This window comes from Pan paniscus, chromosome 1, assembly GCF_029289425.2.
Source record: "Pan paniscus chromosome 1, NHGRI_mPanPan1-v2.0_pri, whole genome shotgun sequence".
In the NCBI taxonomy this organism is placed as follows: domain Eukaryota; kingdom Metazoa; phylum Chordata; class Mammalia; order Primates; family Hominidae; genus Pan; species Pan paniscus.
Window position 1 is genome coordinate 112333878 of NC_073249.2, and position 23950 is coordinate 112357827.

The 23950-nt window shown below is 46.9% G+C and overlaps 1 protein-coding gene across 1 annotated transcript in view; it reads left to right on the plus strand.

Annotated features, from left to right (window-relative positions):
* The first annotated feature begins 1276 nt into the window (after positions 1 to 1276).
* Positions 1277 to 23950, plus strand: part of PHGDH (phosphoglycerate dehydrogenase) — a 32467-nt gene continuing 9793 nt past the window's right edge. The window contains exons 1-5 of the mRNA XM_003806303.5: positions 1277 to 1717; positions 10736 to 10887; positions 12947 to 13012; positions 16409 to 16463; positions 16562 to 16660. Of these exons, the coding sequence (XP_003806351.1) occupies positions 1460 to 1717; positions 10736 to 10887; positions 12947 to 13012; positions 16409 to 16463; positions 16562 to 16660 (630 nt within the window). The 5' untranslated portion in view covers positions 1277 to 1459. The remainder of the gene's footprint in view (positions 1718 to 10735; positions 10888 to 12946; positions 13013 to 16408; positions 16464 to 16561; positions 16661 to 23950) is intronic.

Below are 23950 nucleotides of genomic sequence, written 5' to 3' on the forward strand. Positions count from 1 at the left end.
ACAAGCAAACATGATAGACAATTTTTTTTTTTTACCCACTGAGGACATTGTGTCTAAAAATCTGATTTGTGCCTAGGAATTATCAGTATAGAATTTTCATTACTTTATAGAATTGATATTGCATAGTTCTGTAGGATAAGGATCTAGCACTTGAGTTATGAATAGCTCAGGATGACATAACACACAATGGTTAGTTGGACTGGATATGTCCATAAAGCTGAATTCTAATTCAACTATGAGCATCTCTGATTCTGCTTCTGATTCTAGGTGACTTTAATCCCAAATTGAATTTTCTGACATTTCTGTAAAATGGGGCATGAGAGAGCACGTCGGTTATGGGGTTTAAATATAAAAGAGTTAAGAGCTGAGAAGTGCCTCCTTGGTCAATTAAACCACACTGACATCCCGTTTTCCTTTTCTTCTTTTTCATAATTAGAGAGGAAGTGGAGGGAAAGGAAATAAATAACTTTAACAAAGTATGCCTAATTTAAATGCACCAGGTCCCCGCTCTTTTATAAACTCATAATTCTCATTGCATCACTAATTTGAAATTAATCACAGCTCCTTGGTGTCTCAGAACGCTTCCTATTGCTTTTCACTACGTAACTTTCCAAGTCTGTGTGCTTGGTACTCTAGGATGTTAGGCCACCAGAGGAAAGAGGATATATCTTTTTTTTTTTTTTATACTTTAAGTTTTAGGGTACATGTGCACAATGTGCAGGTTAGTTACATATGTATACATGTGCCATGGTGGTGTGCTGCACCCATTAACTCGTCATTTAGCATTAGGTATATCTCCTAATGCTATCCCTCCCCCCTCCCCCCACCCCACAACAGTCCCCAGAGTGTGATGTTCCCCTTCCTGTGTCCATGTGTTCTTATTGTTCAATTCCCACCTATGAGTGAGAATATGCGGTGTTTGGTTTTTTGTTCTTGCGATAGTTTACTGAGAATGATGATTTCCAATTTCATCCATGTCCCTACAAAGGACATGAACTCATCATTTTTTTATGGCTGCATAGTATTCCATGGTGTATATGTGCCATATTTTCTTAATCCAGTCTATCATTGTTGGACATTTTCTTTTTAATAGTCGAATTCCCTTCAACGTCTAGCACAGTGCCTTGCACATTTACCCACTCAAAAAAAATTTCGTAAGGAATTAATAAATGAATCCTTAGGAGGAAAAGTGAAAATGAAGTTTTTCTCTCAGGATGAGGTGTATTTCTCCGTTCGTTTCAGATATGCATCAGCTAGTCTGCGTAAATTGTGCTTTTTATATGCTCACCAGGTGTAGGTAAGAGCTTTGGCTGAGATGGAGAAACTCATCGCGGGAGGATAATAAAGCGGGCAGGGATTTGGCAACCTCAGAGCCGCGAGGAGGAGGCGGAGTCGCGGAGAGTTTGAGTATTTCCGTCCAATCAAAAGGAGACTGTAGGAGGAGGAGGAGGAGGAGGAGATGACTGGGGAGCGGGAGCTCGAGAATACTGCCCAATTATCTAGCGCGCCAGGCCGAACCGCAGCTTCTTGGCTTAGGTACTTCTACTCACAGCGGCCGATTCCGAGGCCAACTCCAGCAATGGCTTTTGCAAATCTGCGGAAAGTGCTCATCAGTGACAGCCTGGACCCTTGCTGCCGGAAGATCTTGCAAGATGGAGGGCTGCAGGTGGTGGAAAAGCAGAACCTTAGCAAAGAGGAGCTGATAGCCGAGCTGCAGGTAAGGCGAGAGAGAGAAAATTGAGGTCTCTAGGGCAACCTCCACGCAAAAAGGCTGGCTGCGCCCAGGCCAGCGCGCCCCCCTCGCATGCCCCCCGTATCAGTTAGTTCCGGGGCCTCCTGAGATTGGGGGGTAGAGGAGAACGGGGGCGGGAGGAGGCAGAAAGAGGGAAGAACAAACGGCGGCGAGATGCAAACTTTTCTTTTAGTTTGCAACCGCGTCATTCACGTTGGCATGCCTCCGCTAGCATTGCAAAGTGCGGGCTGCTCCAACTGGTCCTGCAGGCTGCTCGCGGATGCCAGCGCGGGATGCCAGCGCGGCGCCCCAGCGCCTTAGCGCGCAGTTGTTCCGGCAGCCTCGCGCCGCCTCTCCCCCAACCCCCAACCGCCTCCGCGCGGGGCGATCGGGAGAGGGGCCCCAAAGTGGCTTCTTTGCGGGGAACCCAGGGACTGGCGATTCTTCCCAACCAAGTTCTGGGCCTCCCCGCCGATTCTAGCCTGCCTTGGCGGTGGCAGGGTTGGGGGCGGGGGTCGGGGGGCGGGGGGAAGCTGGCGGTGTCCCAACCAGTCTCGTGGCTGCTGGGGCAGCTGCAGGGGAAGGCAGCCCTCGTAAGGCAGCAAACGCGTACCCGCCCCTCGTCTGATGCAAGACTGCTCCGTGCTTTCGCCGCCCCTCTGCCTCCTGGGAGCCTTCGGAGGAAAAGGAGGCGGGCGGGGAGCGCTGGGGTCCAGATTTAGCCTCCTCCCCACCTTTGGTTTGTCGCTGGTTGGGAGTGACCAGACTCGACTAGAATCCGATCCCAAACGCTCCCAGATGATTTATAGTCTTAGCAAATTTTTATCTCCTTTTGTTGTGATATATAATTAATCTACTTCAAATCTTTATCTACCGTGTTTGAAAAGGCCTGCTGGGCCTGGTGGCCTTGTCCGGAATATTTATTTTGTGAACTCTTCACTCCAGTGCCTGCACTTTCGACCTCTGTAGTCGACCCAGCTGCCCAGTCTCTACCTCACCTGATCCGGTATATTCTCCCCCACCCTCCAAATCGCACAACCGCCTTCTGCCAGCCTCAGCCCTGTCCACCACCTTCAGCCATCTCCTCCTCCGAGGACCCCTTAGACCGCAGAGGCTGCTGTTGTTGCTTTAGTTGTGCCACAACCACGTGGTCCTGGAAACTGCCTCGCTCACTTTGTCTGCCTTTGTATCTGCTGGCATGGATCTTGTCACCATGTCATGACACTATATCCAAGTATCCAGCTCTGCCCTGTACTCAGAAGAATTTGGTCCCTGCCTTCAAGAAGTTTGTAAGCTGGTTAGGGAGCATGGCTAATACGCAGGAGACAGTTGAGCAGATGACACAAGAGCATAGCCCCGAATTAGACCATCCAGCTCCCTAACCTTTGCGTGTTCCCCTTCTGGAAAAGCCAGAGAAAGGTCCAATCATCATGCACCGAATTGGTGGGCAAGGGCTTAGGACTTGAGTAGGATTGGATGGGTGGCAGGCTCCTCACATCTGTCACCTCCTTTCTTGTGTGAAATTGTATCAATGGCTCTGGGGAACAACCAGGAAAGGCAGTGGGGTGTCCTGCAGAACAGCCTCTGACTCTCACCTCCACCAGAGCACCAGGTTGGGAAGAGGGTGGCAATCAAGTGCTTTCACCTCTCTAAAGGAAATTTCTAATTTCTAACCTGATACCCCAGTGAGGGGGTGGGGATAGGGAGGGATGAGGGCAGAATTGAGAGGAATGGGAGGCCTCATCCATAATGAGGGGTTGTTCCATGAAGTCAGGAATCAGCTGGGTGGATGCTGGGAGTCTGGTGCTGAAACTTGGAGAACATTTTAAAGGCGCTGAAAACTCTTGGCAGGAGAGGAGGAGTGTTTGTTGGCTAACTTGACTGCTGGGCATTTTTGGACTGTTTGGGAGGGCTCAGCTTTCTTGTCTGTCTTTGCAACACATTTGGTTCACAACGCCAATTAATCTCCTTGGTCAGCCCACTGAAGGGTCCTCATTTCTACACTATGCCTTTTTATTCTGCATGAAGAGGTGTCTGGCATAGTGTCTCCTGCCCTCCCCCACTGAAGTCTCTTTAATGCTGAAGGAAGCTTTGGCAGCATTGCTAGAACCGAGCCTGGCCTTGGTTCCCACTGCCTTGTATTCTGGGCAGGCAGTCTCCTCTCACTCACCCCCTGGTCAGGAAGTACAATCATTCCTCCCTGCCCTTTCAGTGGTGCTTTTCAGACTTGAAGCAAGTCATAGTTCAGTTTAAGGGGTCATGACTAGCATTTTAAAAAACAAAGTAGGAAATATCAGACAGCAATGCAGATAGTAAGGCTATAAGTACTGTTTCATGAATTTTGTTTCAATTATGTTGTGTAGTTGTATGTGTGTGGCATGTGAGTATGAAATTACAACTTAAAAATGTGTTTCTTGGCCGGGTGCGGTGGCTCACGCCTGTAATCCCAACACTTTGGGAGGGGCCAAAGGAGGCAGATCATTTGAACTGAGGAGGTCGAGACCAGACTGGGCAACATGGCAAAACCCTGTCTCTACAAAAAATACGAACATTAGCTAACTATCTTGCACAAGCCTGTAGTCTCAGCTACTGGGGGATGGGGTGGAGGGCTGAGGCCCTGGTTGCTGTCACTCCTCCCAACCTGGTGCTCTAGTGGGAGGATCGCTTGAGCCTAGGAGTTTGAGGCTGCAGTGAGCCATGATCTCGCCACTGCAATCCATCCTGGGCAACAGAGCTAGACCCTGTCCCACCCCTCCACCAACAAAGATGTGTTTCTTACAATGAGCCTCAGTCAAAAAAGTTTGGAAAACGTTGGCTTAAAATAATAAAGCATCTTGTTTGGAACTCACATCTTAAATATACCTAATATGCCGGAAAATATTTAAATAATATTACCATGTATCAGTGGCTTTTAAACTTTGACTGTGACCCACAATAAGAAATTTGTTTTATGTCATAACTTAAACACTCATACATATGTGTACACACAGACACACACAAATTTTATGAAATAATACTTACTCTTTTTACATATGATGCATTCTGGTATTTTCTTCTGTTTCATTAAGTAGCATTGCTGGTCAGGACCACTAAACTAAACACTGGTAATGGTATTTAATTTACTGAAGCACATCCATATCTTCATATCAGTACTTGAAGAAAGATTAAGAAGGGAATAAATCTTTCCATGCCAAATTTCTTTTCAAATTTCTTTAAAATAGGAAGTTCCCAGCCTTTACACAAGGATTTAGTTTGCAAAAGTTAAATAACCATCAAATTAATCAGGATCACACATCTTGTGCAAAACAGGGTAGACCTGCCTTCCCTATAGCTGGGGAACATGACCTGGATAGTTTCATTGTCTTGCCCTATGATTTAAGTCAGAGGCATGGCAATGCTAGAATTACCTCCTAGGCCAAGCTTGTCCCCTTGGGAAAGGAAGCATGTGTGAACCTGAGGAATGGCAATGGATTCCCATTGCTGAGTTAGCAGTTTGTCTGGAACAGCCATAAATCAGGCAGTTTTCTAGCTGAACAGCAGCTAAGGACAGGGGAGCGGGAGGACTGTAGGAAGTGTGGGAAGTGCCTGTTCCCGCCACAGTGCAGACACAGAAGCCACACGCAGAGGGCAGTGAACATCAGAATTTGGTGCTGTGTAGAGAGAGACTTGCTTCCTCACCCAAGGAATGACAAAGAGGGGGGAGGATCTCTGGACACTGGAGAAGTTTTAATCGCAAACTGCAGAGGATGTGAGCAGATGGGTGCATTTGGTTAGGGCTGTGGTTTCCATAAGTAGAGGACAGGAGCAGACAGCTTGGGGCAAAGTCTTTGAAGGGGGTGCGTTGTGGCGTGAGGAGGGAAGGGGCTTGGGTGCAGGGGCTTTGAGGGTCCAGCAGGAGGTAGGTTGGATTCAGGCTGTCTGTGAATATGTGCTGATTGAATGAGTGGATAGAGTGGGTAGTTGAGGTTGTAAGAGGCCTTGGAAGCTCATTAACTCTGACTGATGTGGGATGTCTGGTTCTAATGTGGGACCAGGGTCTCCTGAGTGACAGTTTCTGCCCTTGGGAGAGGTGAGACCTGATGCTCATCTGTAGGAGTCTGACTGGGGACTCTTAGTTTCACTGGCACCAAAGAAGGCTGGTTTGAGGGAAAAGTGAAGAGACTACAGCATAAATCTTCACAAGGGAGATCCATCCAGAGAGTCCATGCTCATGAAAGAAACAATAGTGCTGTTTCTGTGCTTGTTCAGGGGCTACAAGAATGGGTGGACTTTGGGGAGTCTGCATGCTCTCCAGCTAGTGTTGCCTGTGGGGAGCAGGTTTGCAAGGTTTGGGGAGCATTTTGGCAGCTTTGGAGAGAACATTGAAGAAGGATGGACCCTTAAGGCCCAAGGGAGTGATTGGTAGAGCCTCTGGAGCAGGACTGGGCCTGAGATCTGGGCTCTGGAACTTGATGCTAGAGAGACAAGGTGATAAGATGATGACTCTGGGTGGTCCCTTCTCCTTTTGCTCCATGCCTGCTTCTTGTCAGTTGAACTTTGACTTTTGGTCCTGAGCTGACCACTTGAAAGGAGGTTGCGTTTCCTCAGTGTGTTACCAATTTTCTAAGGTGTCAGTGCTGGCTGCAAAGAAATGACCACTAAAAATGTGCTTACCCACCCACTGCCCAGTTGCCCTCCAAAAAGGTCATGCAGTATACACTCCTGTTTCCCTCCATGCTCACCAATGCTGAATATTATTCATTTTCTTTCTGCCAAAATGATGCCCAAAAATATCATATTTAAAAATTTAGATTTCCTTGATATCTAGTGTTGAAGAGTCTGTAAACTAGTGAAACTAGTGACCACTTTGTAGTTCTTCTGTGCATTGCCTATTTATATATTTACCTATTTTTTTATTGTGCTCTTTATCCTTTAAAAAAGTGGATTTGTGGTGCATGCCTATAATCCCAGCTACTCGGGAGGCTGAAGCAGGAGAATCACTTGAAACCGGGAGGCGGAGGTTGCAGTGAGCCAAGATCGCGCCATTGCACTCCAGCCTGGGCAATAAGAGTGAAACTCTGTCTCAAAAAAAAAAAAAAAAAAAAAAAAAGTTGATTTGTAGGAATTCTATCACTTTTGGTGATGAATCCTTGTTCTGTTACATATGGTGAAAGGAGTTCTCTCCACATATCAGGACCACTACTTGCTTTTGTTTATGGGATCTTTTTCCATGCAGAAGTTTAAAATTTGAATGTAACTGGATTTGTCAATATTTTCTTCCAGAGTTTCTAAGATTTGTGCCTTGCTTATGAAAGGTTTTCCCAATCCGAGTCATAAAAATATCCCCTGACATTTTCTTTTAATGCTTATATTTTTAAAAATTCTTTAATTCATCTGGATTTTTAAAAATCTGAAGTGAGGTAGCAATCTATTATTTTTCTTCTTGAATTTTCATAACACTATTTCTTGTTTAGTTCTTCCTTTCCGCATCAATTTGAGTTCTGCTTTTTATTTTCTAAATTCTCACATATCATATTCTGTTTGTCTAGTGTCTATTTAGTTCTGTTGACTGATTTGTCAATTTCTGAACATGTTTTTCCTGCTTTTTTTCAACTTCTTTTAATAAGATTTTTGAAAATCCTTGAGCACTCTTAGAAGTAGACCTTATGCCTCCTTATCACAGTCAAAGGAAGGGATTTCTAATGAGTAATTTTCAGGCATGTGAAATGTTAAAGTTATTTGGGAAAGAGGGTGAAGGTGTGAGGATGGGGGACTGATGAGGGTGGTTTCTACCGGCCTCTCATCACCGAATTCATTTATTCAATGGAAGTGTATAAAACACTTCACTGTGAAGTATCAACTGTGAGCTTGCCTACAGGCCACAGGCAACTTGCTCTTCTCGACAGAGGCATTTGTGCCTATTTCTATTATCCCCCAGTAGGCAGGCTGGCTGGGAGGAGCAGGTCACCAGAAGATCCAGGGACCTTTGTTAGGGAGCTTCTGCCATCTTGGAGAAGCCACAGGATTTCTGGCAATGTCTCTCCTGGTTTAGGTGTCTAAATGCTGTATTTGGAAGGTAGTTGGAACTCAACAGATTTGGACTTGATTCCAGCTTCTGCCATATCCTAGCTATGTGACTTCAGCAAGTTCTCTAAATTCTTTAAGTGTCAGTTTGCTTGTCTGTACTATAGGGATAATTGTAATATCTGTCTTAGGATTGTTGTGAAGCACAGTGATGGATGTAAAGTACTTGCTCAAAAAATGGTAGCTATTGTTACTAGTAAATCTCTCCAAGGGATTTTACAGTTTGGTTTTTGCACCTAACTGGCCATGGCCTTGGCTCTGGCCCTATCTTCTTGACATCTTGGCAGGTCTACCAACTCTTCTTCAGTTACAGTCTCAGAGTTAGCCAGTGTCAATGACTTTCCAGTTCTTGGCTGGTTTTTGATCTGTAAGAGTGACCTTGGGCAGGTTACCTCTCAAAGCCTCTGTTTCTTTATCTGGAAACTGGGGATGATTATACCCCTTCTCCTTGGAGTTGTGAAGAGAATAATGTAAAGCAACTGGTGTAATGCCTAGTACCCAGCAGGTGCTCAATAAATGGTTTATGTGCTGGTGAGGCTGGTACTATGGGTATATGGTATAGAGTAGATAAAGTTTTAATATAAAATCCCTGCATTAGGCATAGAAAATATAACTAAGGAGACCAAACTGCAGGTCTAAGAGAGGACAACTAGATATGAAACATATTATATTGGTGATCACAACAAAAATGGTGGGGTGTAGGGAGAGTGACAGTTCAGGGTTGTTGGCAAATGTTTCCTGGAAGATAACTTTATTGCACCTTGAAAAGTCAGTAAAGTGTGTCCAGGCAGGGAAATCCTTTTCTTTTGAGCCTGTGTGGTGGACTTGAATGTGGAAAAGATGCCAGTATCCTGTTTCTGCCTGGCTTGGCTGATATTTAACTAGGCTACTATGGGGGGAAATCAGAATACCTCCAGGTGCTCACCTGGTGTTGGCCTCAGCATTGGGGCAGTCAGCACTGAGGTGGCTTCTGTTTGATTCCTCTAAGCCCTGGGTGCCCATGTGACTTGTATACACCCAGGTCATAATCAGTTTAGCATAATGCCAGATACGTACATAGCGGGCATCCGATAAAATGATGGAAGAAAAGTACAGGGGAGGGGAAGGGAAAGTAGGCAGGCTTAACTTTGTTGGGCTTCAGTTTTTCCTCTGTAAAATGGAGTTGGACCAGATGCTGGTGAACATTTCTTCAAATCTCCCACTCTGACGTTCTGCTTCAGAACCTCGGACATAAAAGGACTTGGAGTGTCTTCCAGGCCGCCTGCATGTTTCTCTCTGCTGGTAGGCACAGCCCCCAAGCAGTGAGGATGTGTGATGCATAAACACCTCCAGGGGAATCGTTCTACTATTGCTCTTGAACAATTCTTCCAGTGTTTAGAAGCTCTTAAGGCTTAAATATTCTATGCTGCAGCCTAAGCATCATTCCTCTTCTCTTCTTAGTGGAGATAAAATTACCCACTGCTCTCCTTACATTTACTTTGTCCATATTTGCTCCTATGCTCTAGGCTCGTGCACAACAAACACAGTGTGGGCCCTTACCCTAGGAGCCAACTTCTCATGACCTTTCTCTATCTCCAGAATCCATGCAGTGGGAATGAAGGTAAAAGAAGGTTTTCATGGGATCCAGCTGAGAGCTCTACGGGGAAAATGGATCTGAGGAGCCATGTGCTCCATCTCTTTTATTTTACAGGTAGAGACTAGGGGTATAGAGTGAGGTGAATTACTGCAGTGACCCACACATTGTTGGCAGACCTAGGATTAGAACTCTGTCTTCCTGATTCCCAGCTTGGTGCTTTTGAAAGCATACTTGCTGCTTTCTTACCGGCCTGGTGTCTGCCACTTTGGGACAGAGTGTGGACTTGCTCACCTGCCCTATTTCTTAGGGATTCTCATTCTGTGTTTGAGCAAGAATATTCTTATTCTGGAAAGAACCACATACCACAGGATTCTGGGTGAGCATAAGGAAGATTGTCTTGGGGATCTGACTTAGCTCACGTATAGTGGCTGTGATGAATTCAGTGTCTTATTTTTTGCATATGTATATTTTTAGTCTAATATTGCCTGGGTGTCTGAGCAAGTCTAGATGAATTTAATTGCTCTCATTTTTCCCCTGCCCCTCTTCCTTTGGTCTCTCTTTTAGGAAATGTTTTTCTTTCAACATTCGTTTCATTCATTATTTACTCATTCGGCCAACCAACATTTATTGAGTGCCTTCCCTGTATCAGGGACAGGGGCTTACAAAGTAGAATTTGATCCCACCTCTGCCCTTAGTAGCTCAGTGTCTAATGGAGGTAGTGATGTTCATTAAGCGTCGCCAGATACTGTGCTAGGTGCTGTGCCTGTTCTCTCTCGCTTGTTCCTCACACACTTGAGAAGGCCGAAGCTGATTCATAGCTTGGAAGGCAGGGGACTTGGATTTGAACCCAGGCCTGACCAATGGCAGAACCTATCAGATGCGTGGACAGATGACATTGCCTTTCTTTCTTTGGATATATCAAAATCAGCCAGCAGGCAGGAACTCCCATTTTGAGCAAGCAATGTGCAGGAATGATAGGGTATACAGAGAGGAACAGGAAATGGCCCCTGACTTCCAGCATGTGTCTGATGGACATCCAGGATGCAGGCATCATGGTGCTGTCTAGAGAGATGAGCCAGGTGCCCAGAGCCCATGGGCCAATGCTGCCCTTTCTTGAGCATGCCAAACAAAGCAGTTGGTGTGTTAGAGGCACAGTCTCCTCCACTCTAAGTAAAAATCAGCATGAGTCCTAGCCCACATTTCCCTAGTGAGTATACCAAAGATGTCTATGAACTGGCAGTCATCAGTGACCTCCTAAGGTTCTGGAAATGCATCTCTTACTCAGGAGTAAGCAATGATGTGCCTGCGGCTTTACGAGTTCTCACAGAATGACTTTCTGGACCCAAATGTTTTTTCTGCTTCAGGACTGTGAAGGCCTTATTGTTCGCTCTGCCACCAAGGTGACCGCTGATGTCATCAACGCAGCTGAGAAACTCCAGGTGGTGGGCAGGGCTGGCACAGGTGTGGACAATGTGGATCTGGAGGCCGCAACAAGGAAGGGCATCTTGGTTATGAAGTAAGTCATGGAGGCTGCGGGCGGTTTGGGGGTAGGGGGGTGAGTGCGGAGACTGACCACACCTAGGGAGAAAAAACTCACTTGAGAGAAAGCTGAGTCCATTGGAAGGGCTTCCAGGAGGATGCCTGGTCTAGGGCCTGCATGGTCAACACACACAGCATAGTGGTTTCAAGGTTTTTGGAAGGCAGCTATGCTCACCACTATATCACCAATGCCATCAGGGTGTTACACAGTTTTTGAAATTGAGAGTCCCTGCATAATCTCAAAATGTTTCACGAACCCACCCCATGCGCAGTTGCTTGCACCTCTGTGACCTGGTTCAGGAATCGGAAGGTCAGTGAGTTCATCTGCATTTCCTGCTCCCACCCAGCCCCCTCTGCCTCTATTAATGCTGTTTGTGGCAGGTTTTTGTCAGCTCTACTTTACTGTGCTTGTACAGAGGCACAACCTTTGCTAGCAGACTAATGACTAGAATCCTTGCCCTCCCCACTTCCCTGCCACCTTCTGGAACTAAGACACTAGTTTCTCTTTCAGTGCTCTAGGGCAAGAGGAGAAGGGTCCCATTTAAAGCTGTTTCTGCAGAAACACAGGGGCAGAGGTCATCAGCACGCCGGTGCTGTACTGTACCTGTTCTGTCACTTAGATGGTATGGCAAGGCCATCCCCAGGCCTCTTTGTCCTTAAGACTTTTCTCTTCCCTTGGGGACTTCATTGTCCTTAAGACCTTTCCCCTCCCCTGTGCTGCACTTCCCCCTGTAGGGTAGAGGTTAATTGGTCACCTGATTGAAGTCAATATTCAACAGCAGAAATGTTAAACGATAACCCATCCCACATTCTTGCCTTGGACCCAGAGGCAGCCAGGCCCCAATCTCTGCACCTCTACTTGCTCCCCCATACAGCCTGTTTGCTGTGGGAGGATGAGAAGCCAGGTGGTTTTGCAGGCAGACAGACTCTGAGAGTCCGTTTATCTTATACAGGATCTCTTGACTTTTTCTTCTTGTAACCTTATTAACCTTCATTCCAGAGATGAAAAAGACAGACCCAGTAGGGGAATAATCAGGGTGAACACGTATATGAAATTCTTTCAAAAACCTAAAAAGCATTTAAGAAAAGAAAAATAGTTTTGTGGGTTGCCACCTCTATTTTTTTGTTTATAAAATGGGAAGGGTCTGGATTGCCCTGTGACTTAGGGTGTGAAGAGGCTTTCTCAGTTCAGAACTTGTTGAGAGATAGGAAGAGTAGTCAGACAGGTGGAGATTACTAATAAAAGCTAGGTTGGGGCTGCGTGTGGGGGCTCACACCTGTAATCCCAGCACTTTGGAAGGCCAAGGTGGGAGGATCACTTGGGCCCAGGAGTTTGAGACCAGCCTGGGCAACAAAGTGAGACCCCCATCTCTACAAAAATACAAAAAAAAAAAAAAGAAGGAAAGAAAAGCCAGGTATGTTGGCACCAGCCTGTAGTCTCAGCTACTGAGAAGGTTGAGCTGGAAGGATTGCTTGAGCCCTGGGAAGTCAAGGCTGCAGTGAGCTGTGATCATGCCAGTACACTCCAGCCTGGGTGACAGAGCGAGGCCTTGTAAAAAAAAAAAAAAAAAAAAAACCCAGGTTGGGTAACTTGATGAAGGTATGTAGGCATTGGACTGAGCCCTGAATTCGAGAGACTCTGACCTTGGTAAGATCAATGGTAGGAGCAGCAGGGAATTTGTGCTTTCTGGAGGCAGGTAGATCCTGAAATAGGAGAAAGAAAAGGGCTGAACCACACACAAATCTGATCATGTGAGACACTTCTCTGCCTTGGGAGGAGTGTTTGGATAGAGAGAAGCCAGATATGTTTCTCTAATGGAGGTCCCTCTGCAGGGAAACATAAAGCCAGGGGAAGGGGGTTTCTTTCCAGCCCTTGGCTTAGGGCGAGAGTACATCAGAGAACTCTGGACAGTGGCGTGGTCAGTTCATGGAGCAGGAGTGAGAGAACACAGCCTACACTCAAGGCTTTCTCTTGGGGAAGGAGTGGGAATACTGGGTCTGTGCCCATTGATGTCCCCCTTTTCTTTGATCTTTAGCACCCCCAATGGGAACAGCCTCAGTGCCGCAGAACTCACTTGTGGGATGATCATGTGCCTGGCCAGGTAAGTCCCTGACTTCTCAGCAAAGCTAGTCTCTCCGATATGCCAATTATTACCACTTGCCAAGCAAACGGACCCAGAAAAACTTAGAAACATTTCGTCTCAGCGACTTGCAGACTGCTAAGAAGGTGACATGCAGACTGCAAAGAACCTTTAAGGCCATCAGGTCCTCTATTCAACATTCATTACACAGGTTCCCTAGTGCACAAAGGTGCACTTCTCTTTACTCATGTTCTATTCTCCATGCTGCAGACACTCTGCCTTCTCTAGCCTCCAACTCTTGCAAATGTTCTCCATACCCTGCTGCCTGGAGATAACAAGGAAGGATGTTCCAGGCAGCAGGGTATGGACAGTGTCTAGGTACCCTCTGCTTACTTTTCAAGATTAAGCTTCAGTATTAATTTATCCAAGAAGCTCTCTGGCTTTTCCAGCTAGGCTATGTCCCTCACTGATTCCCCTGGCCCTCAGGGCTTATCTCTGTCACTGCCCTTACAAATCTGTATTGTAATAGAATGGAATAAGAACCTGCTTCAGGGTCCTTGTGTGTTCTGTGGGTTCATAACACAATGGAACTCAAATGGGCAAGACTCTTGCTCTTCTAGCAGGAGTTCCAGGCCTCTTGAGTGGATGGGGCAGCCTAGAAATCAAATAGTTGTGGCACAGAATGTGCTTGAGTCTCAATGTGTTGGTTAGTAATTTGGCAAAACTGATTGCATGGAGCACTTCTGTTGAACAGGCAATTCAAGCATTTATGTGGTCAAGGGGAAGAACAAGGCTCCCAATAAACAGGGTAGGAAGTTGTTCTAGGTCCCTTTGAAGCTCCATGGATTCCCTAAACCAGGGGACCTAGGCATCAAGGACTCCTTGTTTCTCTACTCAGGCCTGAAACCTTCCGGGACCAAGAAGTTACTTTTCCCATGGCAAGACCTGCTTTCCCTCCTGCTGGAGGAGGATCTGGGGGAATTTACCTCTGCTCTAACTCCTCCCTACAGTTTCCATCTGAGCTCTCTGGTATTCACTGATATTCACTGGTAGGTGAAAGGAGGCAGTGGGGGGAAAGGAGAAACAGGGATAGCTTACACAGCAGTAGGGTCTCAGCCTAGAAGGGGCCCCCAAGCTGGCAGCCGGGTTCTCCCAGAACATCTAGGCTGAGTGTCTCTCCCCCTGGAGAAGTATAGAAGCCTGGCACCCTGGTTTCACTTCAGCTATTACCTTCAGGGATTTTTTTTTTTTTTTTTTTTGAGTAAGGGAAAAGATCTCAATGTGGCTTTCTGATTAATTACCTCACTTTTTTTCTGGAGGTGGAAGGAAAGGATTGGGAGCCAGCAATACTTTCCCTCCTTTTCCAGGACCAGCTTTGTTTAAAGGAATCAGTGAAGTGCTGTGGTTTAAAAGAAGCTCCCCATTGTCAACTGCTCACCATGACCTCACTCATCAAAGGTGCATCAAAACTAGGAAATACGCACACCCTATTGGGAAGGAATGCGTTCGTTTCATCAGACTGTTCCTAGCAGGGAGGACGGTAGGAGAGTGTGGGTGCTCTATGTAGACTCTACAGGATTGGGCAATGTGGGTGGAGAGCAGGCGTGGCCGGGCCTTACAGTAGGGACTTTGAGCAGATGGCGGGGGCTCCTGAGGTGCAGAAGAACAGCACACAGAAAGGAAGGAAGGAGAGAATCAACAAATGTAGGTTTCACCATTTTTGCCTGCTTTACCATCTCCTCCTCTAGTAAGTCAGGCCAGCAACCATTTAATTATTGTGAGGCCCCTCGCCCACATTAGAGTCCTCTCCAGTCTGGCCTGATGAGGATTCCAAAGCGTTGAAACCTGGAGAGGCTCCATGATCAGCTGGGAGCAGCAGCCAGAGAAAAGGGTTAGGGATTTCTTGTGTTCTGTGGTGCCGCACGCATACATCTTAGATAGCACTGTGGAGTCTGGTGGGAAGAAAATAGGATGTGAGGGAGAGGAGAGAGGGGCCAGGTGGGGCTCTGTCTCACTAGGTCAAAGGCATTTTATCAGGCAAGCTTTCCCAAGAAGTGAACAGTTCCTCAAGGCAAGTCCCTGTCCTTATTACCTGCCTGATGGGTCAGAGCAGTGAGGTGAATGCAGCTTGTCCCCCATGTGGCTTGGTACTGAAGTTCTTCTGAGTTTACCCATAAGATTGTGCGCCTCTGTGATGGAGGACAGATTCCACCTTCAGCCTTACCCTCAGATGGAGATCAATGTCCTAGTGATGTGTAGAGATGAGAGAATGTTTTTGTGTTAGAAGTTAGTGAAGTGAAAGCACGGAAGTAGCAGCTTGAGATTTCTCTTTTTGCACGCTCGCTCACTCTGAGGTTTTTGGCATCAGGTTAAAGGCCTACATTTAAGTACTCAGGAGGCTGGCCGTGCTGGGGTTGACTTTGCTGGCTTTGAATCTGTTCAAGTGCCTCCAGTTGGGTGATCTGGGGAGAATTGTTTAACCTCCAGTGCCTCCCTCCGTGCAGCTGTGAATGTTAGAGGAGTTAATGTGTGTCTAAACATTTCTTTTAGGATGCCTAAAATAGAGAAAGTGCTCCTGAAACATTGTTTCTCATTTCTTCCTTTTTTGCCTCCAGAGATGTGTTGATGACCCATGCCCACAGGACATATATCGCCCTTTGACCTCTAATGTTGCCCTAATTGCCACTTCCTCTGTCTCCTCCAGAAAACACAGATGTAGACTCAGACTTCCATCTGAACTAATAGGAGGAGACAGGCTGTGAAGAGTGTGTGTGTGTGTGTGTGTGTGTGTGTGTGTGTGTGTGTGTGTGTGTTGGTGGTGGTGGGACAGGAAGGTGGTGCGGATGTTTAAAAATGTTGGGACCATGCATTCAGGACAGAATGGAAGTGTCTGGGCTTTGGCATCCACCCACCCACTCTAGGGTCCAGACTAGTCTAAGACCCTCGGGGTTAAGAAACTCTCAAGGAAGCATAGGTAATTAGGTGTCCTCTTCATAATAGTAGAAGACGTCATAGGTTATGGTGCTGGATGAGATAGGTAGATGAAAATAATTCCTTGAGCTTCTGGAGTACTCGATGTCATCAGAGTTGCCCTACAGACCCTGGAGGATTGGCGATTGCTTAAAGTAAAAAACTCACTCTGGTTGATGCCTCAGTGGCTGAGGTGGAATCCATACCTCCTCCCAGATGCCTGGCTGGTCACAGAAAGCCCAGGCTTTCTAAGTCAGATCTTGCCAAGGGTTTCTCTCTTCTGTTTTCCCTTTATGCCCCATCAGTGTTCCTAAACCTGAACCCCCAGACCCAGTTCTTGGGGAAGTGGCTGTCATGGGCAGTGACTGTGCAAACCTGATGTTGCATCTCCTTCCTGGGCTGGCGGGAGTCCGAATGGACCCTCTGAGCCTGTGTCTATCCTTGCAGGCAGATTCCCCAGGCGACGGCTTCGATGAAGGACGGCAAATGGGAGCGGAAGAAGGTGAGCAGCGGCCTTGACTCGCCCCACCTGGGCTCAGGGCCCGGGGTCCACTCATGTTGCTGACTTCAGCTTCTTTCCTTTTGCCTGTTTGGTTGCAGTTCATGGGAACAGAGCTGAATGGAAAGACCCTGGGAATTCTTGGCCTGGGCAGGATTGGGAGAGAGGTAGCTACCCGGATGCAGTCCTTTGGGATGAAGGTAAGATGTTGCTGGAACCCTGTGATGTGGGACTTTCTGCAGCAATTTTGGGAAAGGCAGCATGTCTGGGCAGAAGCCAGAAGCTTTGTACTAGGAGGGTCTGACCCTCTCTTGGAGCCCCCATCTAAATAAGTGTTAAAGTCAAGGAGGGAGAGAACACTGGCCTGCTGATCTGGACTCAAAAGCTGGAAATACTTGGTGGGGGTCCTTTAGCTCTCTGGTGAGTGAATAGCCCTGAGTCCCAGTGAACCAGGTGTTGATGGCTGTTTTGAGACTTTGGTTCTTGTCTTCTTAGTTTAAAAGAATTTAAACAAGAGACACGGTGCAGCATTGAGGAGTTTATTGCAAAGGAAAAAGAATATTTTGAAAGTTAAGTGCAGAGTAGACAGTACACCTTGGGAGAGAGAGAATTCAGGGTGGGCTGCTCATAAGAGTGAGGCAGTGTTGGCCGGGCGCGGTGGCTCATGCCTGTAATCCAGCACTTTGGGAGGCCGAGGCAGGCAGATCATGAGGTCAGGAGATCAAGACCATCCTGGATAACATGGTGAAACCGCATCGCTACTAAAAAAAAAAAAAAAAAAAAAAAAATTAGCCAGGCATGGTGGCGGGCGCCTGTAGTCCCAGCTACTTGGGAGGCTGAGGCAGGAGAATGGCATGAACCCCGGAGGTGGAGCTTGCAGTGAGCCGAGATCATGCCACTGCACTCCAGCCTGGGCGACAGAGCGAGACTCCGTCTTAAAAAACAAAAACAAAAACAAAAACGAATGAGGCAGTGTTGATTATTGCTGGAGAAACTCCCTTTATAGGAGTTTTACATGATTATTCATAAGGAGGTGGGAAGAGCTGTTACTAGTAAGCATGTTTCGGGTGGTCCTCTGGGTGCACATGAGTAGTAGCTGTACATTCTTGTTCATTTGGCACATGTTTTATTAGCATCTTAACTCTCCACCCAGGAGTGTGTTTTTTACTATTATAATGAGCCAGGGGGTCAGTTTGAGGACAGGAAAAATCAAAGTGCACAGGCTGTCTAGATGGGAAGTTCCCTACTGAAGATAGCTTTGCTTGAATGAGCTCAGTTAGAATATGAATACCGAGGCTTATTGTGTTGACTATAGGATCACCAAGGTTGCTGCACTTCCTTGATTACCTATCCTGCCTCACAGGGAGGGTGCTTGTGTCCTGCCCATTCTTTCTTTCCTTCCTGCTTTTGTTGTGTCTGCTTTCCTGTGATAATTTAGAAAACAGGAACAAGTTTATGGCCTCACAGTAGAGCCTTACATCCATTGTCCATCTGTCCTTCCAGTTTCCCTCCATATTTCAGAAAAGATTTAAAAGTGCTTGTATGTACACTATGATATGATTGTAGAGCCTATGGTGGCTGGAAGACCTCACACCGGTCTCAGAAATCACACCTAACTCCTGTCTTCCCCCAGGTCTCTGCCTTTTCCTACTCTGGGAGCTCAGTAGGCTTCTGGCTACTCCCTTAGCCTGATTGCAACCCTCTGGTTGCCATCAGTAGCAGTGCCACCCACTTGGGCTAATCCAGGAGACCTTGCAAATGAGAGAGGCAATTCAGCTAAGAGAGGGGATCTGCAGGGCTTCCCAGATAGGCCAAAGAGATGAACCCACTAAGGCTACTATGGGACATCTCTCTGTTCACTTTCTGTTTTAGGGAATTACAGGGATTATGGGGTCAAACTGCAGCCAGGAAGTCTTTAAACATTAGGAGATTAGTTTTGACAACCAGATCATGTCAGATCTAGAAAAGTTTACATAGAGCTGCTATGGAACTCTCCCTTTTTCTACATCCCTCCTACCTTCTTAGAGTTAGAAGGGATCTTAATAGATTAACCCTTAATTTTACATTGACATCTAGAATTTGTAAGCTTATGCCTAAGGACTCATAGCAAATGGACAGTAGCCTAGAGCCTGGTGAGCATCCCATTGTACACATTGAATATTATCCTCTCCCTCCTGCCTCCACTCCCCATCTTATTTATTTAAGTCAGCCAGATATCTTTCCTAAGCCTCTGCACTGAGAAGGGCCAGGTGTATTCTTGATCCCTGGACTCCTGAGAGAGGCAGATGTAGCCCAGCAGGATCATTGATCATGTAAACAAACCACAGCCTTGCCCTCTGTGCAGGGATGGTGGGATGCCATAAGCCACAAAGAGCACTCCCTCCTCCATCCTCTTTTGTAAGGGATCAAGGGTCAAGGTTTAGTCCATGGAGAATTTTGATCTAAAAGGCAGAGGTCAGGAGTTAAGTAAAACTAAGAGCACTCATAGCCAAATAGGTGAGCATTTCATTGATGAAGCAGTAACTGGGAGACAGGTTCCAGACCAGTGGCCGTTCCAAGGCTCCTGCCCCCTTCCCCAGGGGGTCCTCTTCCCCAGGACTCCCCTTCCCCAGGCTTCCTTCTCCGTGGCACCACTACACATCAATATTCCTGGCAATATTCTTCATCATGGAGACTTTGGCAGTGACTTCAACCAGATGAAAAGCCCCACCTCATTCCTGAATGATTGAGGTGCTAGGTAAGCTTGTCTGTCCATCTGGCACTGCCCAACTCTCTACCCTGGGATGCTTCCAAGAGGTGCATGGGTACCTGGGACCTTGAGCATCAGTGTCAGGAAATGGCTGACACCTCTCGGGCATGTGTTTGATTGAAAGAGATGTCTACGGCCTGCTCATTTCAGTGTTAATCTGTGCCTCAGAGCAGGTCACCCACTGAATGTTTTATTCCCATTCCCAGCACGGTGTGGAGGGTGCCAGTGCCTTCACTTTGCATTTCTTCTGTCCAGATGTCTCTGGAGGGTCATTCTTAACTGTCTTGCTTCCAGAACATGCTCTTTGTAAACCCCTGAAACATGGCTTGGATCATTCCATCTCCCACCTCAGCCCCTCCGGAGCTGCCTGGACCTCATCATTCCGGAGAGTCTAAGTGGCCTCTTCTCGTGCTCAGCTGCTTACCTCAACCACGTCATTATCATACTTTTGAGTCTGGATGAATTTTGTCTTAGGGCGGAGAGCTCACCAGTTCTACCGGTCTTGGAGAACAAGATTTTCTAAAGGGAAAGGAAGATTCTTGAACATATTGTGAAAGAGATGTATAAGCATCCAGACAGGAAATGAGGATAAGTGTTTATTAAACACAAGTTATTTCATACTAGCCTCATCCTCTTTTTGGAAACCATTATTAAACTGGTAGAGTATGGAAATCCCTAGATGTCAGATACCCGGACTATTTAAAGTTATGTTTTAATCATGTAATAAAGGAATGCATTCTCATATAAATTAAAACTTGGACAAGGCTATACTTGATTACCATCTGAACCCTAGTCTCCTCACGGTAAACATCAGTTTAGCATGTCATCCGAGACTTTTCTATGCACTTGCACAGAATGCATACAGTTCCATGCCTGTGGATGGATTCTTTGGCTGCAAAGAATAGAATATTGTTTGTGATGTTAAGAAAAAAACATGTTTATCTCAGAACAACTAAATCTAGCATATTTTTAAACAGTTGTGTGGAATTTTATTGTGCAGATAAATTGCTTTTTATTTGGCCATTCTCTCAATGATGGGTATTTAGATTGTGTATAGATATGGACTTTGGTAAGACATCTTTCATGATTCCCTCGGGGTTCGGATGGAGCCCCTTGAGCTTGGTGCTATTGAAGGGATTAGTGCTTGGTGTTGTTGTGGAATGGGCCACCTCAGTTTGGAGGGAGATAGTATGCGATAGTGCTCCACCTTGCCCACCATTCTCATCAACAGCCTGAACCATGTGTCATTTGTGGATGGCAGGAAGCAAGGAGAGGTAGTTAATACTTAAGGGTGCAGAATCAGGTCCAAAAAGACATATGAAGGCTAGAATGGTTGGGCACCCTCACAGGAAATTTAGCTAGAATACATTTCTGCACCCTACTTGTGGGTCCAAAAAGCAGCTAGACAAGTTTTAGATGTAGAAGCATTTGTCAAAAGCTTTTCTGGGGGAGCAGGGCTTTGGTTTACAAAAGAGCAGTGTGGTTGTCAGTGGCATAGCTGATAGAAAAGGTAACCTGACATTTGGCAGCATTAAAAGAAGTATGGCTTCTGGAGCAAGGGAGGTGACATTCCTCACGCTGTGGCCTGACCTGCAGCCTGCCTGTGGTCTGAGTCATACAGGTCTTAACGCTCTATACTGTTCTGTCTGCGAGAGACTTTTTCTCAATAGTGTTGCTGAATAACAGGTCGTGACCTCAGAGACTCAGCTCATTCATGCTGGTGTGTTCCTTAGAATGTGTTAAGAGGCACAAACCAATCAAGAAGCGAGCCTTGTGCTTTATGATCAAGGTTTTCCTTGAGGGAACAGACAAGCATCTCTTAACAGTTTCTTTGTAGCCAGCGTTGTGATGAATCCAACTTTAGCCCAGAGGGTTGGATGTTGAACCTGAGGCACCAGTTATCACCGATTTTTTCAGGTCCAGCTAATGTTTGCTGAGGTCTACTGTGTCGGTTCCTGTGCTCGAAATGACTCTGCAGGGTCAGAATTATTATCCCAGGTTTACAGATAAGGAAACTGAGGCCCAGGAAGGTTCTATGATATGCTGAAGATAATGCAACTATGAACTGGTGAATTTCGGCTCAGCCTTCCAGGCTGGCATTCTTTGCCCAGTACCACTTGACTTTATTCATGATCCATTTTAGGTAAACAGTCCCTGTGCCATGCCGGTATGCTTAGCTATTCCAAGGACAGATACTCTCCAGGATGGGCAGCTCCTATCTCAGTGTGTTACCTGGAATGCTTACTGCCCAGAGCAGTGATTCTCAAACTCAAGAGCCTCGGGTTCTGGCAAGGTGCCTTAGGGATACAGGTGGGAGCAAGGAGGGGCCCAGGGAGACAGCAGGTGGTGGCACATTGAGCCTTTACCTCTGCAGCTTTGAATTGACCTATTTTTATATTTGGGTCTCTGTTTAAGATTTCATTGCCATGGTAGGGAGAGTTCCAATGCTAAACTAAAAATTCAGCTGTGGGGCAGAGAGAGCACGTGACGGTGAGGGTTCTTCTTCAGAGCCTCTTTAACTGGGAGGCCTCCTTGCTCTCCTCTTTGCTCTGCTGAGCCAGCAAGGCCCTGCAGCCAGCATACCAGCCTCTCGGCTGTCTTCTGTGACCTCAGACAGGTAGGAGCCACCAGCTGCCCTGGAGTCCTGCTTAGAAAGTGAGGCTTCCTCTGTTGCCTCAACATCAGGAGTCTGCCCTGGGGCTGGGATTGAGGTGAGGGAACCCCTTCATGTTTCTCCCCAAGGCTTCTCTCCAGGAGTAGTCTTTGAATGGTGGGTACCCAGAGGTGCTCCAATGTCTGTATATTAGGACATCTGACCCTTTCCAGGACACACCAGGACCCTGACAGGCACGTGTGTCCTGGGCCTGTTGTCACCCTTTCCATCCCCTCAACGTTGTCTCCTAGTGTCGGAACCCCAACCCCCAGCTGAGTTCAGCTCTTCTCTGCCCTGGTTATCTCAAATGGAAAATGAGAACAGAGGTTTGCTCAGCCAGATTCCTTCCCTCCAGTCATCTGCAGATAAATGAGATACTCTCTGTGAAAGAAGGAAGCTGAGTCAGTGCTTCGCTCACCCCTGAGGAAGATGCTCACCTGCTCCTCTCCCCAACCCCCTCCCTCCAGCCCCAGTCACCTGTCTGTGGAGGGGGCCAGGTTCAGCCTGCAGGGTCCTTCCTCCTGCCAGCCCCCAGGTTGTTCTTGGCTCCTGAGCATGGAGTAGACGTCAGTCAGGCTGGACCTTGTGATCTCTATTGGTGTTCCCTTCCTCTCCCCACTCCATGTGAGAAAAAAAAAATACATCTGGATTAGAGATGAACAGGGCCATTGTTCTGGCCGGCCTCAGGGCCAGCAGACAAAGAAGACTTGTGACAACGATGGCAGGGATCCCATCTCCTCCCCTGGACACTTTCTCCTCCCCACCAGAAATGAGTAGGTTACAGCCGAGGGGAGCAGCAGTGTCTGAAAAAGACCACCAGCGTTCTGAGCTGGAGGTTCTTATAGGGCGTGGGAGAGGCAGCATCTTTCCCCAAAACCTGCCTGATGGTTGGTGTGGGGCCACTTGGCTTTCCTTATTCCACAAGGCTAATGATGAAAAAAGGGATCCAGAGGCTTCACCTTAATCATAACCATTTTAGCTTCTGCCCTAGAATTACTGAATTTGAAGTCCTCTTTCCTATTACGTTCTTTTTTATTTTGTTTTATTTTTTTTTTTCTGAGACATCTTGTTCTGTCACCCAGGCTGGAGTGCAGTGGCACAATCTTGGCTCACTGCAGCCTCAACCTCCTAGGCCCAAGTGATCCTCCTGCCTCAGCCTTCTGGGTGGCACAGGTGCATGCCACCAAACTTGGCTAATTTTTAAAATTTTTTGTAGAGGGGGGGTCTCACTATGTTTCTCCAGCTAGTCTCTGACTCCTGGGGTCAAATGATCCTCCTGCCTCAGCCTCCCAAAGTGCTGGGATTATAGGTGTGAGCAATGGCACCCATCTTTCCCATTATATTCTAAAGTATCTATACTGTATCCCTAATTTCAAAAGTAATTTATGAATAATGTAGTAGAAAACTTGAAAGCACAGGAAAGCAAAAAGGAGAAAAATAATTCCACTACCCAGAGACAACGGCTGTTAAAGTACTATGCTGTGTATTCTTTGTTTTTGTCTAATCCTGGGCTCACTCTTTACATTCTCTCTCGGGGTTAAGGGGGATTTCTCTTCAAATAATTCCCAGTGATTGAATGTGAGAGTGAGAGATGGCTGCAATCATCTGCCCAGCTCCTTTATTTAGGGTTGAGGACCCAGGTCCAGGGGAACTGACCTGTACCTTTCCACACAGTGGGCAGTGACTAGGGGAGGACACAGGTCAGGCTTCCTGATTTAGAGGGCATGCAGTCTTGCTCCCACTCTGGGTCCTGCCTTGTACCCCTGTTGTCCTCCTCCTTCGCTTCTGCTCACTCTGTTTTAGTACCTGATGCACCTGTTTCCTGGACTGGACCCTCCAGCTGCAGCTGCCATTTCTCCTTCTCCCTTTCCTGGCTGTCCGCTCCCTACATGACTGCCCTCCCTCCCTCGGGACTCCCTGCTTTCTAAGGACTTCCAAGCTCCACCTTGTCCAGACCTATATGAGCTATTGTTGCATCTGTGTGTGATCATAGCATGGAGGCAGACGCACCTTCTTTTGAGCTCTGGCTGTGCCCCTCCTCATTGTGGAAGCCCTGCTTCCCTCAGCTCTCAAGCAGACAAGAACAGT